We start from the raw sequence: 15,861 nt of genomic DNA, 5'->3' as shown, positions 1-15,861 counted from the left end.
AAACAATAAAACCTTGATGGTTAACCTTGACCTTAAAACCAGCATGATGATGTTCTAAAAGTCAAGCATTTTGAGAGTGGTGTTAAGTGAGACACACAATAATCCCAAATAAAACTGACAAAGTTGACATCACTAGATATGTATATTTCTACATATAAACACATTCATACACCCATGGATAACATGACACAAATTAATGCTAAATCCGAAATACTAGAAACATAGACAAGTATTCTGAAGATGTGTTAACAAAGCAATTCGGAACAGAGGAAAAGACGTAAGCGAGCGGATAGATGCAGGAAGGCTGTTCCAGTCACGAGGGGCTTCATTACAGAAAGCATAATTCCCATAACTCTAGGGACAGTAAAGAAGATCTGTTCGTTGTGACGAAGATTATATTGTGAACTAAAAGGCACTAAATATTGGGATAAATAATTTGGTTATTTAAAGTAAATGCATTTAAATATAAGTTGAAACCAATGATATTGTCTTCTGGATGAGGGTGCAAGCCAGGCCAGCTGGTCATACATCACACAGTGATGTGTCCTATAGGGGCAGCGAAGGACGAATCGGCACAGGCTGTTGTATACCACATCGAGAGAGTGTAGACAAGGGGCAGTAGTGTTAGCATATATGTAGGAATGATGTAAAATGTTCCTCCCAGCTTAGGGGGGAGCTGTGTTCTATGAGTGTTTCACTGTGTGAGTTAGGCTTTCTTCACATGGGTGGAGCTGTTTTTAATTCAGTTCTATTTCCTTGTGGAAAGGTAAGGAGGGTTTTTTTTGGTGTTCACTGCCACATCTATTTAATTTCTTGAATTATATTGGCCATCCATGTTATTTTAGAAAATATATAACTGTTAAAGATGAAGTGAAGAACCCTGGGGTATGTCTTTATCTACACCTGTAAAATTCGACTGACTACCCCTGAAGGACACACACTGGCGACGGTGATGTAGATATGAATTGAACCACAGAGGAGGAAAAGGCCAATTGAGTATAATTTATCCAGGAGCAGATAATGATCAACTAAATCAAACGCTTTTGTACAGGGATGCAAACACATGTATGGCCAAAAAAGAGAGAGGTAATCGAAACCCTCGCCCACGGAAAATATCCAGATACTTACATTGCCACCACCCCCTGCCATCCCCGGCCCACCCCCTAGGCACATAGTAAATATGTTTCAGCCTTTAAACCATTTTTCACCAAAAAAAAGGGTTTTATAAAAAACAAACCTCACATATTTCAGCCTTTAAATAATTTTTCACAGAAACAAAAGGCGTTATAAAAAGATAAACCTCCTATATTTCAGCATTTAAATCATTTTTTATAAAAATAGTGAGTGAGTCTAAAAGCTTATCTTTTATTATTAGTAAAATCTGGTCCAATTTTCCGTGGTGTCTGTTGTTGCCAACCATCTATGCACTGCGCTCTCCACAACGACAAAGACGTTTTAAAAGATATTCACTACCGAAAAACGCTTTCTGTAGCTCTGCTACATGATTTATTTGTAAATACATGGTTTTATAATCACTATGGTCCTGAATTTGAGACAGGGCAGTTTGGGGGGTTCGGGGTTTCCCCGAGAAAATTTTGGATTTCTCTAAACTACATGCATTTTAAGATATTGTGAAGGCAAAAAAAAAAAAAATCGATGACAACAGCTTCAGCTTTAAAACCATGTCAGTGAGCTGATTATTTTTCTCTCCTCATCAGCATCACACTCTTTTTCTCTTTGTTTTTATCTTGTCCTGTCTCTTCCCCTCCTAAAGTTGGCTTTTTTTAATTTACTAAAGGCTACAATTTATATTTTATTCTCAATATGTACACATTCATTATTAATCCTGTGCCTAACATGATGAAAACGGCTTTGTTCATGTTTCTTGTCCCCTCACAATGACAGTAGCCTAAACTATTACACTAGGCTACATGTTACATAGGCCTATTTTCAGTTCAAAATGGTGAAATTAGACAAAACTATATTAGTTTGCCTAATTATTTTTTGTATCATTTGTTTAACATTTATGACCTAAAAAACTGTCTAGAAGATGATGAAACTATTAAGAACCTATTAGAAGATGGCGCCGATCTATGGCGACGTGGTGTGGCTCTGTGTTTATGTTTGTCTCGTTTTGCTCTGTTTTGTTAACAATTCTGTCAGTCTGATTACATATGACAGACATGAACTATTATGTATTCGGGACACTTTGCAAAACTTCCCGGCCTCCGATTATTGGAGGAATGCTGCCGGAATTATTGACAGTCAATCTAAAGTTTACAAACACAAGCGATCTCCAAGGAAGAGAGGCAAACGAGCGGGAGTTTTGGTTCGACTAAGAGGGTTCACCGCTCTCCGCTTCCCAGCATGATCCTGTCGAATGTCCGCTCCCTGACTAACAAGCAGGATGAGCTGTCTACCCTAATTCGATCTAAGCGGGACGCTGCTGACTGTTCTGTTATATGCCTGACCGAGACGTGGCTGGATGGCAGCACGCCGGATGAGGGTCTTCTCCTGCCCAGTTTCACACTTTTACGAGCTGATCGATCGCGGCAGGATTCACAGAAGAAGTCAGGTGGGGGTGTCTGTTTTTATATAAACCAAAGCTGGTCCACCAACACTGTCGTTCTCTCGCGACATTGTTCACCTGAGCTGGAATGTTTCATTGTTAAATGCAGACCCTTTTATCTCCCGCGGGAGTTCTCCTCCGTCATTTTCGCCGCTGTTTACATCCTACCTAAAGCGGGAGCCAAAGAGGCTTGCAGGCAGCTGGCGGCTCTCATAACAGAGGTGGAGAATTCTAGCCCGGACTCCGTGGTTTTGATTTTAGGCGATTTTAATCACGTGGACTTAAAGAGATCACTACCCAAGTTCAAGCAGCAGATTCATACTGCTACCAGGGGTGAAAAGACATGAGATAAATGCTACTGTGTGATTGCGAATGCGTATCATTCTATTACTTGGCCCCCTTTGGGTCGGTCTGACCATAACACTATCTTCCTCATCCCTCGATATCGTCAGAGACTGAAATCTACTAAGCCGACAAAAAAAGTGATTAAATAATGGTCTATACAAGCACAAAATGAACTGAAAGAATGCCTTCATACTACTGACTGGTCTGTCTTTAGGGATGAATTCACTACCCTGGACGAATACTGTGATGCTGTTACTTCATATATTCACTTTGCTGAAAATCTATGTTTTCCCTCTAAAACTGTGACTGTTTATAGCAATAACAAGCCATGGTTTAGCAAGAATATTAGAATGTTGTATCTGGAGAAAAAAAGTGCTTTCCAGAGCGGAGATAGTTATCAGTATTCTCTGGCTAAATATGCATTTGAAAGGGCTGTTAGAAAAGCTAAAGCTGACTATAGGGCCAAGCTTGAAGCTAAGCTTGGTGTCCATGACAACAGGGGTGTTTGGCAAAGCCTTCAACAGATTACTAATTATAAAAACAAACACACATTTTATGATTATGACCCTTTACTACCTAATAAACTAAATGAATTTTACTGTAGATTTGAAAGTAATTCTGAATGTGCAGTCAGCTCTAATTTCCTCAATGATACAGGCCTTCTTGAACCACCTTTTCTGATAGAAGAAACAGAGGTCAGATCATTGTTAAGGAAACAAAATTGTAGGAAGGCATCAGGCCCTGACCAGGTCTCTGCTGCCACTATTAAATTGTGTGCCGATGAGTTGTCATATGTTTTCACTGACATTTTGAATTGGTCCCTTAGAGTATGTAAAGTTCCAGCATGCTTCAAATCAGCTGTAATCATTCCTGTGCCTAAGAAGTCGAATGTGAATTGTTTGAATGACTACAGACCAGTGGCCTAACCTCTGTTATCATGAAAGTTTTTGAGCGACTAGTAGCTAATCACCTCTCAGTAACGTCACTTGACCCTCACCAATTTGCAAATAGGGAGAACAGGTCTGTTGAAGATGCAGTTTCTCTTTGTACTCATAATATTCTTCAACATTTGGAGGGGCCAGCTACATATGCACGGGTTTTGTTTATTGATTTTAGTTCTGCTTTTAATAATATTATTCCAATGAGATTGTGTGACAAACTTGTGGGATTGGGGGTCAAGGAGTCCATATGTAAGTGGATTCTTGACTTTTTAACTGATAGATCTCAAGTGGTTAGGGTCAATGGCCTTTTGTCAAAATCAATGACTACCAGCATTGGCGCCCCCCAGGGGTGTGTTCTGTCTCCCCTTTTATATTCATTTTATACCAATGACTGTTTTTCTCACCATGATTCAGTGAAAATTTTTAAATTTGCAGACGACACCACTGTAGTAGGCCTCATTACTAATGATGATGAAATGGCCTACAGAACAGAAGTGTCCTTGCTGGTTGAGTGGTGCACAATTAACAACTTGTCCCTTAACATCTCCAAAACCAAGGAGATGGTTGTTGATTTTAGGAGCAAAAATATTAAGTCGCTCCATCCCCTTGCCATCAAGGACAAAACTGTGGAGAGGGTGGAAAGTTTCAGGTTCCTGGGGACCATTGTATCCTCCAGTCTCAAATGGAACCTCAAAGTCAGCCAGATTATTAAAAAGGCTCAGCAGCGACTTTTCTTTTTGAGACAACTTAGAAAATTTAAAGTGTCCAAGGCTGGTATGCTCCACTTTTATAGAGCTGTGATAGAGAGCATTCTCACTTTCTCCATTACTGTATGGTGGGGCAGCTGCTCAGCAGAGGACAAGTCTGCATTGAATAGGGTAGTTAGCACTGCGTCAAGAATTATTGGGTTGGACCTCCCTAAGATCTGTGATATTTATAACACCCGACTACTCAATACTGGTCTGAAAATACACCCTGCTCCCATTACACCCTGCTAATTACCTTTTCATCCCTTTACCATCAGGCAGAAGGTTAGAAAGCATAAGATCGAGAACCACTCGTTTTATTAATAGCACTTACCCGCAAGCTGTGAGGGCTCTCAACTCACAAAAACAATCTACTTCTTCTCAGGGTCACTAAACGCACTAGCACTTTGTCTGATTAGTTTTATTCTATTTTTTTTCTATTTATTAGCAGCAATCTAAGTAGTTGCTCTCTGTTTAGATTTTATGCTTTTATTGTATGTTATGTTATGTTGTATTGTCTTGTGTGAGCAATTTCACCAAAATGAATTCCAGGCGATGTGGGTCGTTCTGGCAAAAATAAAGACTTGACTTGTCAAATATATAAAGTTAAGTTTAGCTACTTACATCTTATCTCGCACTTGACCGTACACTGAAGCGTCCAGTTGTCGTGTTACACACACTTTCCTCTGTTTCTGACGTCGTAATCTCTGCTCGGCGCCGCTGAATCTGATTATAACAAGAAGTTTGACGATTGATTTTTCATTAGGCTATTTTTAGTGCCCCCTCAGCACTTGGTGCCCTACGCACAGCGCGTGATGCGCGTGGTGGGAGCTGCGGCGCTGCTTGTAACATGAAATCCGGTGCGCTTGCGGCATTCTGAAAAGTTTTCATCTCGCTGCGCCTGGAAACAATCACTTCAATTGTGAAATAATGAACTTGAGAGCGCAAAATACACAATATGTGAACGGCCCTATGGCGTTTATTTAGTCTCAAAACTCGCGCACAGGATACAAGAGCAAAAAACTGTAGGCCTATACACGGACAGAATGCCATCCACTCGCGGGCGTTTCTGCAGTGAGCGCGGTCGATGCCATCCTCGCGCACGGCCACGAGCTAGTGGAACACACTACTGGTTCATGCTTGCGCGCATACTGCTGTTTTGGCACGCAGTGTTCTGATTTGCTTATTTCCTATTTATTTGTTTGGTGGAGACAATCCAGAATAAATGTTGGTGAAATTATAATAAGACCCCCCCCCCACCCCCTTAAAAAAATCTCTTCAGATCTGCACGATTCACACAAGTCACCCAAACTGACGTGAAAAAAGCGGGAGGCGCCGAAAAGCGCGCTGTTTGCATCCCTGTTTGTAAAATCTAAGAAGATGACACCAGTACTCATATTGTTATCAAAACTAGAGAAAATATCAAATGATGTTTGGATTCAAGATGAGTGGCGTGCTCAATTCCTTTTAAAAAAGTTCAACCTAGGTGCTCTTCGGTCCAAGGTAGGACATCAAGGAAACAGTAGAGAAAAAAAATCTCTGACGAGGCACTCCTTCATTTAAAATGTCTTTATTGTACAAGTGACATGTCCTAAACGGACAAATTTAAAAAGCCCACGCGTAACGGCATGAAGCCTTAATCAGGGCATGGTGAAGCAGGTAGAAAACTGTTCATAATATCTAAGACACAGAAGTGACCTACTAAAAAAGAAGAAGAAGAGGAAAGACATGGCTAAAAACAACTCTAGACCTGTCTTTGTTACCCAATATAGTAGTAGTGCTTTTGAAATGAAACAAATAATTACGTCCAATTGGGGGTTAATTCAAAGTGATCCTATTCTGAAAAACGTTTTTCCAGAGACGCCTATGACTGTGTTCAAGAACGCACCATCCATAAGGGACAAACTTGTAAGAAGCTACCTTCCAGGTCCTAAACAAAAAACATGGTTACAAAAAGGTTTGTGGGGAACCTATAGGTGTGGGTCTTGCAGTCATTTGTGAAGGTGTAATTCAGAGTAAGATTTTTTTGTGATTTGAGAACGCAGAAAGAATTCAAAACAAATGGTTTCATTAATTGTAACTCTGAATATGTGGTCTACCGCCTACAATGCCCATGTGGGTGTTTCTATGTGGGCAGAACTAAAAGAAAATTAAAAGAGCGTTTTTATGAACACAAATACGCAATACGAGTTAACAACGAGGATTACCCTATGGCCAAACACTATAAAGCAGTACATCATAGTGACCCATCATCCTTAAAAATTCAGGGCATTGAAATTATTAAGAAATCAATACGCGGAGGTGACATTTTAAAACAGTTATTGCAACGTGAAACCTTTTGGATATGGAATCTTAAAGCAATGGACTATCCAGGTCTAAATGAGGAGATAGATTATAGACCTTTTTTGTGACTTTGTAATACTGTTCCTTTTTTGTGACTGCTTGTTTTTCATGTGTGGTGCATGAAAGTATATGCATATACCTGTTGCTTGTGTTTTAACTTTTATGTGACTAAAAACTTTAATGTTATAAATTATGTGGGAGATGTGTTCTCTCAATGTACACATGAGTGTATACATGTTCTTTGTTTTGTTGCTTGTATGTTTTTCATTTGATATTGTGATCAACAGATTTGTTCTTGAGAACTTTGTGAGAGACCTGACCTGGCAATGAATATATGAGAATAAATGCATGTTATATTTATTGTGATTTGTATTTTAGTGCTGGAAACTATGTGGGGGGTGTGTCTTGGCAATTGTCTGTGGATCTCTAACACTAATTGCCAGCACCTGTGTGTGTGCTCCTACTTGTGTGTCTTAGATATTATGAACAGTTTTCTACCTGCTTCACCATGCCCTGATGAAGGCTTAATGCCGCTACGCGTGGGCTTTTTAAATTTGTCCGTTTAGGACATGTCACTTGTACAATAAAGACATTTTTAATAAAGGAGTGCCTCGGTCATCAGAGATTTTTTTTCTCTACTGTTTCCTAGAGAAAATATCATTTGTAAATTTCAAAAGAGCAGTGGTAGTAGAGTAGTGTTTCCTGAAACCTGACTGGCATTGAGATAGTACATTATTATCAGAAAGGTAGTTAATTGATCGAAGACATTTTTCTCAAAAATCTTCACAATACTTTTAATTATTGAGAGGTCTATAATTGTTCATGTTTTGGGTGTCCCCTCCTTTATGCAATGGAATGACTTTGGTACACTTCCATGCCAGAGGCACTTCATGGGTTAGAAATGACAGATTAAAGAGCTCAGCCAATGGAGAGGATAGGACATGTGAAGAAATTTTGATAAACTTACCCTCAATGCCGTCAGGGCCCGGTCCACTACTAGAGGATAGCTTGCTAATGGCCAGCTGGACATCAGCTGAGCTAACCTGTCGGAATGTGAAAGAGCTGTCGCTGGGCTGAGGATTAACGGTCGGCTCTGGGTGAAAGAACGATGACTGTACCTGAGGTGTTTGGGCAAAATGCAAACTAAATGCATTTGAGATAACAGCTGGATCATTAACAGTTGCATTATTAATTATCATGTTACTGCAGGTACTGTTCGACTTGTCAATTAAGGTATTCATTTTTTTCCAAAATTGTTTAGGATTATTGAAGTCATGTGACAAACTGTTTCTGTAGTAATTGGCTTTAGCATTTCTTGTTTGGGTTGTGCACAGGTTTCGTAGCCGTTTATATTCCTCCCAATCATTAAGAAGTTTTGTTTTTTTATGTTTGTTTCACGCCCTGTCCCTCTGCTAAAACAGACTGATAAGTTCCCCATTTACCCAAGGTAGGTGATGACCTTTGACCTTAATAGTTGTCCATGGGGCATGCTTATCAATGACTTGCACAAATTCAGTATAAAAGAAATTCCAGGCAGCTTCCACGTCAGGAATTAGGCTAAATCTATTCCAATTTATCTTTCTCACATCATTAATAAATAAATCACTGTTAAATAATTTCATGTCACGGATCAGAATAAATTTTGGAGAAAGACGGGGAATTGAAATGTTCCAAATGCAATATATGATAGAATGGTCAATAAAACAATCCGAGAGAACACCAGATTTGATTATTCTGTTGGGATGAGTGACTAATATCCAGCCAAGAAGAGATTTGCAACTTGGGCTGATTCTAGTCCCCGGTTCCACCTGACCAAGTGTCGAGGTGTCCATGAGCAAGACACCTAACCCCAGCTGCTCCCGATGAGCTGGATGGCGCCTTGCATGGCTGACACCGCCGTCGGTGTATGAATGAGTGTGTGAATGGGTGAATGTGAGGCAATATGTAAAGCGCTTTGGTGGCCATTAGGTCTATGAAAGCCCTATATAAATGCAGTCCATTTACCATTTACTATTTTAAAGGTCGCAGAGTGACTGGTAATAATGTCTCATGTCGAATTACGATGGAAATGCTGCTGTTAAATGCTGAACAGGATAACAAGTGTTACTGTTTTTTTGTGTGTTAAAGGGGTGATGAACTGAGAAATCAAATTTTCCTTGAGCTTTTGACATCTAAGAGGTCATCATATTATAAGAATATCCTGTAAGTTTCAGAACTGAAAACATCCTTGTTAGTCCAATAAAAGCTTTTATTTACACCAGCCTCTGAAAACGTCTCGTTAAACGTTTTTAAAAGTGGGAAACTTTGACGTTGAAGGGGTCAAAACCCCACCCCCGCTGAAGAAGATCAACACCTACTTCAACACGGCCGGTTTAGCCCCGCCCACCGATTCGCGCATTACACGCATAGCTAAGTAGCCTAACATACATGCCAACCTCGTGATGACAAACCGGATCGATCTAACGAGCAATACAGAATATAGTGTGCAGTGCCTGGTTGTGGAAGTAGACAGTCGCTGCATAAGCTTCCTCTGGATTCCAATAGGACTTCATGGATAAACTTTATTTTTAATGACGTTCCAGCTGATGAGGGTAAAACATCGTCGTCTGTTCGCTTCATTTCACTGAGGATTGTTTTGTCAACAAGACTGGATTTGCAGACCGATTAAGAGTAAAGAATGTGCTGTGCCGTCTATAATTCCTCGGGGTAGTTATTGATAACAAATTAAGCTGGAAACCTCTCATAAACTATATTAAAACCAAAATATCCAAGTCATTGGCAATATTAAATAAGGCTAAAGACTTATTGAATAAGGCTTCTCTAAATATGTTGTACTGCTCCTTCATACTCCCGTACATGACTTATTGTGTGGAAGTATGGGGGAATACTTACAAAACAAATACACACCCAATCTTCATCTTACAAAAAAGGGCTATTCGAATCATACATAAAACTGCATACCGAGAACCAACAAACCCATTGTTCATTAAACTCAAAATATTAAAGTTCAAAGATTTGATTGATTATAAAATTATTCAAATTGTTTTTAGAGCTCACAACAACCAATTACCTAGAAATATCCAAGAGCTTTTCCAATTACGAGAAAACACATATAATTTTAGAGGAATATCAATGTTTAGTAGACCGCAGATTCGCACAAACACTAAGTTGCACTGTATACCAACCCAGGGTGTTATACTGTGGAACAGTAGCAACAATGATTTAAAATTATGTAAAAAAAACTTTTGCAACTGAAATATATGTTTAAAAAAAGAATCCTTGATGGATATGAGCTGGAATAGTGATTTTCTTTTTTTCAACCTTAGGTAAAGTAAACCTTAGATAAGTTAGTTTAAGTAGTTAAAATATTATTGAAGTGGGGATAGGACAAGAAAAGTTATTCTAACTTCTTCCTACCCCCTTTGAACATGATTGTTGTTTGGACCATCTGTAGATGATCTTTTTTTTTCTTGACGTTGATGATTAACTATTTATTTTTTACTTTTATTCAGTTTTTGCTGTTGTGTTTGTTTGTTTTTTTAACATGTTCAATAAAAGAGAAATTCAATACTGGATCTGACAGGAATTGTGCAACACACGGACTCTTGGTTAAACCAAGGGGGTAATCCATCGACCGGAAGTTGAAGCCTCGCGGGAGCTGACATCTTGTAGCAGAACTTCACTTGCGTTAGCATTCCCATTGACTCCCATTAATATTGGGGTCACTTTGACAGCGAATAACTCTACATCTGAGGCGTTTGAAGACCCCATTTGTCCTTTATTTATTTCTAAAGAACCACGACAATGTATAAATAGCTCCATTACCTTGTAGCTTATGTTATGACCCCGTAGAAGCAGTTTTAGTGAAAGTAGGCTAACGATTGCGTCATACCCACGCGACTCTCTGTGGCACAGGAGGTGAAGCTCGCGCGCAATCGGGGAAACGTGGAGACAAAATGACAAAATAATTAATCAGAATACCTAGCAAAAGTGTCTCCTGCTCCTCGCTCATGGACAGCTCCTACTCACACTCTCCGCCTCTGCATGTTTCAGAAGGGAATGATTCAGATTTCCAATGCCACTGCACTAGAAGACAGACAGTTTGCTCTCGTCACATCTACGTCGTCAAGCTCTGTTTGAGTCTGCGCGTCAGGGATGGAAGTGCTAAAAAAAACGCCAAAAACGGGCTTCAATCGTCTCAATGGAGTTCCAATGAGATGGCTCTGTCCATTTCTTTTACTGTCTATGGGTTGAACATGTATGGGCGAATCCGGTTGTCATTTGACAACATAGGACGTGTTCCCCCACTTACACCGACGGGTGAGTTAAACTCATTACAATATGCAAAACTGTTATCCACTCGCAGCAGTGGGCGTTTATTTCCATGTCTTCAGTGCGACACGCCCATAAAAAACTGACCGTTTTTCAGGAAGGCTCACAACTTGGGTACAAAATAGCCTATTACTTATTCATTTTGATGTTTTTGAATGTAAAAACCAAGCGAACGTCTTAAGTTGACCTCAGACAACAATATAATAAAATTTTAAAAGCCAGTTCATGACCCCTTTAAACTAAAAGCCGTGAATTGAATGCGTGTTTTGAACTAAATGCTGCCTGTTGCACATGCAGGTCATGTCTTTATTCTACGTTGGAACTGCGTTCATTTCAGCGTTATGATCTAAGATGGCGAGTCTTCCCAGCCGAGATGAAGTCGATTGATGTAAGATTTGAGTTAATCCAACACCCGTGGAATTCGGTAGGAAAGTTCTGATTGCCTGCTAGCTTTTTCCTAAATGGGACTGAGCTTTATTTTGGAAAGACTGCTCAAGAGTATTTTGTTTTCCTGTGAAAAAGATCTCTGGAACTGTTGAATCACTTTTCCGCGATTCAAAGGACCTTTGGACTTTCTGAACTGAATCAATGAATCGGATCTTTTGAATCAAATTCGACTAAACCAATTTGAAGTGAACTTTTCCAACTCAACCTTTTTGAACCGAACAGGTCAAACGAGTCTTTTGAACTGATTCATTTGAATTATTTTCTTCTGAACTGTTGTTTTTGCATTTTGTTCATTCTTTTATTTGTTTTTAAATGTGATTTAGTGAGTTGTACATTTTCTCCCCAATTGTGAACATTTATCAATGTTTATGGTAGGGCTGTAGTCAAGACCACCTGTGTCGAGTCCAAGACAAGTCCAAGACCAGGACTAGTCGAGTCCAAGTCAAGACCGAGTCCAAAGAGGTTCGAGTCCAAGTCAAGACCGAGTCCAGGACAGGGGGAAAAAAGTCTTCAGGGCCTGAATTTCGTTTTTGCCAAACAAAATTGTTAAATTTTTCTTGCCTAAATATTTGTGCTCATTGCATTTTTTTTTACAATGGGGTAATGTTGTTAAGAATTTAAACAACACAAGGCTTGATTTAAATTGTTCAATTAAATTGAAAAAAGTTACACAAATAAATACAATAAAGATACAAATAAAGACAAATAAAGAGAAACGTTTTTGAATAGTTCTAATAGTATTCATAGACAGAAACTGAATAAAGTAATCAAATGGAAAATAACACTAGATAGTATTTTAGTCCTGAATAAATTAAATACATAGGCTATTAATCCTGATTCCTTTAACTAAAACCTCTCTTTTGTTGTTTTGACGACAAAATTAATGACCGACACATATGATTACTGTCACTTTAAGAGCTAGTGCATGGATTCTCTCTTCTGCTTATTAAAGACAAAACCGACTGTTTAGACCATTATACACACGAAGACCGAAATTGACTCAGTTTTGAGTGTTAAAGCAATATAGCTAATCCGTGAAAAATAACGTTTGTTACTGGCCAGCTGTTCTTCATTGTTATCCCAGGGAGCGCATGAGAACTGATAAAATTGCTTGAATGTTAAACAGGTAGCACTAAGACTTAAAAAGACGTGCAAATGGTAAGCTATATTCACGATGCACTACTGGCCCAAATGCAAGTGAATATTCCGTCATGTCCCGACTCCTGAACGTGAGTGTGTAGTATTGCAGCAGCGCTTGATGCGGCTTCCACAACACGAGAGAAGAGAAGACGCGGCACCGTTGAACGCTCGCGCTGTTTGTGAAATTGCGTCTGGCAGATAGTTATTAAAAGAATGATTTGATTTTATAATATGTTCGGATTACGATTGTGGGACTATTCCACATTATAAATGGGAGACGGTGAGACCTGCAGGAATCATTAGAATTGTGCGCAACACCCAGTAACTATAGTAACAGCATGAGAAGCGCTCCGTTGTAGTGAGCACTTGGTCGGTTAATTTCATTTTCTACGTTAACGTTACCCAGATAGGCTAGTAATAGACCCCTTCAATGTTTGTACACATTGGAATCCTCTGTTGGGTGCGCGCGCAGCATGGGGTCAGAAAAATGGCGCGGCTAATAGACCAGCATGATATTGTGTCTTTGAGGTCTTCACGGGTCCAAAAACTCATGCCCGACCCGAAAGAGACCCGTAATGTGCTACACCGAACCGACCCGGACCCGTCGTTCATTTCAAAAGTTGGACCCGGACCCGTGCAGACCCGAGAAATGACATAAACGTACTGCCCGGACCCGACCTGGACCCGTCTATTATTTGAAAACTGGACCCGAACCCGGCAGGAAGACACAAACCCGACTGGACCCGATTGTCACATATTATTTCACAAGAGTTGCGAAAAATAAAACTTTTTGTCTTACCTAATTTTAGTAGCCGTCGTCTCGTTACTGGCTGACTGATGCATTAATCCACCGACAAGAAAGTTCTATCCGTTATTTCTCTCGTTATTCCAAGCTTAATCCACTCATTATTTCAGCTTTAAAAGTCCACTTGATGTCACAGTGATGGATGACAAATGCAACCTTGCACATGTACATTCTGACTCGAGTTAACTCATAATACCTTTAACTGTTTGCCCTTTTGAATAACGTTTGTTGCTTGTTCAGCTTGATCATATCTGTGCTCTCTGCTCTTCATTGAGTCTGAATCTGACCACCAAAACTTTAAGATTAGACAAGACGGTTCATTTATATTATTATAAACATTGGAGAAAATGTAAAGCGCGGTTTGGCGGAAGCTCTGCTTTGGTTGCCATAGAAACATGACACGCGCTTGAGATTGCACTCCGATCGACGCGTATAATTACGTAGTTTGTGGGCATGTTCAGACGGTTTTATATAGCGATATAAGCGATGACTTTTGTGTGTTAAAAGCGGAGGTTTTACCGAGCCAGCGCCAGGGGAAAAAGACCTCTATACAAAGCCTGGGTCGTGATCAACAAGCGGGAAGCAAGGCTATCCATACTGCAAATTGCAGGGTAACGTTAATTATTTATCATATTGGAGACGGATGCACTGTAGACTGATTGACTTGATGGTTATATTTCCCTAGAAAACTGTCACGACTAGGCTACTAATCACTTACCCAGCATCCGTCACCTTTCCTCCAGGGTCATTATTGCTAAACTAAACTGTCTGTCATTTCACCAATTATCGCTGAGATGTGTGGAAATCGTGTCAGTGCGTGATGTAAAAAAAATTAAAAAAATAAAAAATAAAAAAACTCATTAAGACACAACACACGGTTAGAAAAAGCATGCACAGTGTACATAGCCGATGTAAAAAGACATAAAACAAAAATCATAGTAGGCATATTAGTATTTATCGTTAGTATTTATCACAAGTTAGTATTTATCGACGCAACAAGTAGGCATGTTGACGAGAAATTCTCCGGTAGCTGGTTTAAACTATGGTTACACCACGATGGAATTAACTTTTCTGACCCCGACATGCGCACTGCGCACCGCATTTTTTTCTGTGACGTCAACCGTGAAGGGGTCTATAAATTAACACATACAAAAATGTTGGACTCGGTCGAGACCAAAAGCCATATTTGGCAAGACCAGAGTCCGAATACCAGCGAGTCCGAGATAAGTCCGAGACAATAGAAAAATGGTCTCGAGTCCGGACTTGAGTCCAAGACCGGACTCGAGTACTACAGCCCTGGTTTATGGGGTTGAATTTTATGTAGTATTCAACTGAGTGAAAGAACAAAAGGGTCAACTGCAAGTGTTCACTTATTGTGAATTGAAGTGAATCCTTATAACTGGGTTTACATTGAACCAAGACAATAATTTAACAATTTGATTTTTCTTTCTTTTGAATATCAACAATAACCCCAATCATTTATTTAAATATAAAGATTTACTTTATTAGTTAAACAGTGTTGTCTTTATTACACCTCCGTAGTCGAACCTACTGGCCTATAGTTAATACTAGTAATAAGTGCAATTATTTGACACGTGTGCTACATAATGATTCATTTACCTGACATAATAAATTGTTATATTTGATTATTCTAACAGACTTTGGCTTTATTTTCATTAACGTTATAAGGAATAGTCAAACATTAATGTACATTTAATGATGTACAGATATCATTATTAAACCTTTTTCATTTTATGGAGTCAGATGAAAACGAGTTAATACATAAGAATAAGATTAATGTTATTCATTTAATTAAAAATCACTTTGCCATGGGAAAGACGGAACACGCGTGAAACCTTCGCCTCCAGTCGAACGCCGTCTTTGGATCAATTTTGTAGGCCTTACAGAGTGATTCTTCTTTCTCAAAATAACACAAAATAAACAAAGTAAAGATGAATTTGACTGATAGCATTATTATTATTATTTAAGATTTCTATAGTTATGGTGAAATATTGATATTGTGTGTTATTTTGGCCATGATAATCATGTAGTGATAAATCTGATCTGGTGTCAGTCCTGGTTCAGGTGAAACACACACCACTTCCCTCTTTTCAGCTGCACACACATTTTGAGGACATGCTCACGCTTTTGCAAGGGTCTGTTTGCTCAAGCATTACAAGGCAAGTTGATTTA

At 39.3% G+C, this 15,861-nt stretch overlaps 1 protein-coding gene across 10 annotated transcripts in view; it reads right to left on the bottom strand.

The window, feature by feature from the left end:
• LOC148997267 (NACHT, LRR and PYD domains-containing protein 3-like) overlaps positions 1-15,861 on the bottom strand; it is a 133,946-nt gene that overhangs the window by 18,742 nt on the left and 99,343 nt on the right. The window contains exon 10 of one of the 10 annotated variants that reach the window (XM_089118846.1): positions 7,912-8,062. The exons of 8 other annotated variants lie outside the window; for them this stretch is intronic. In XM_089118846.1, the coding sequence (XP_088974972.1) occupies positions 7,912-8,062 (151 nt within the window). Of the gene's footprint in view, positions 1-7,824; positions 8,063-15,861 lie in introns of those variants that run through there. One more of the 10 variants, XM_089118837.1, reaches the window with a different exon arrangement.

This window comes from Pimephales promelas, chromosome 2 (genome assembly GCF_988280905.1).
Source record: "Pimephales promelas chromosome 2, fPimPro1.hap1.1, whole genome shotgun sequence".
NCBI classification, from domain to species: Eukaryota; Metazoa; Chordata; class Actinopteri; order Cypriniformes; family Leuciscidae; genus Pimephales; species Pimephales promelas.
Note: the sequence above shows the minus strand (reverse complement) of the source record. Positions and strands in the feature narration are given on the sequence as shown.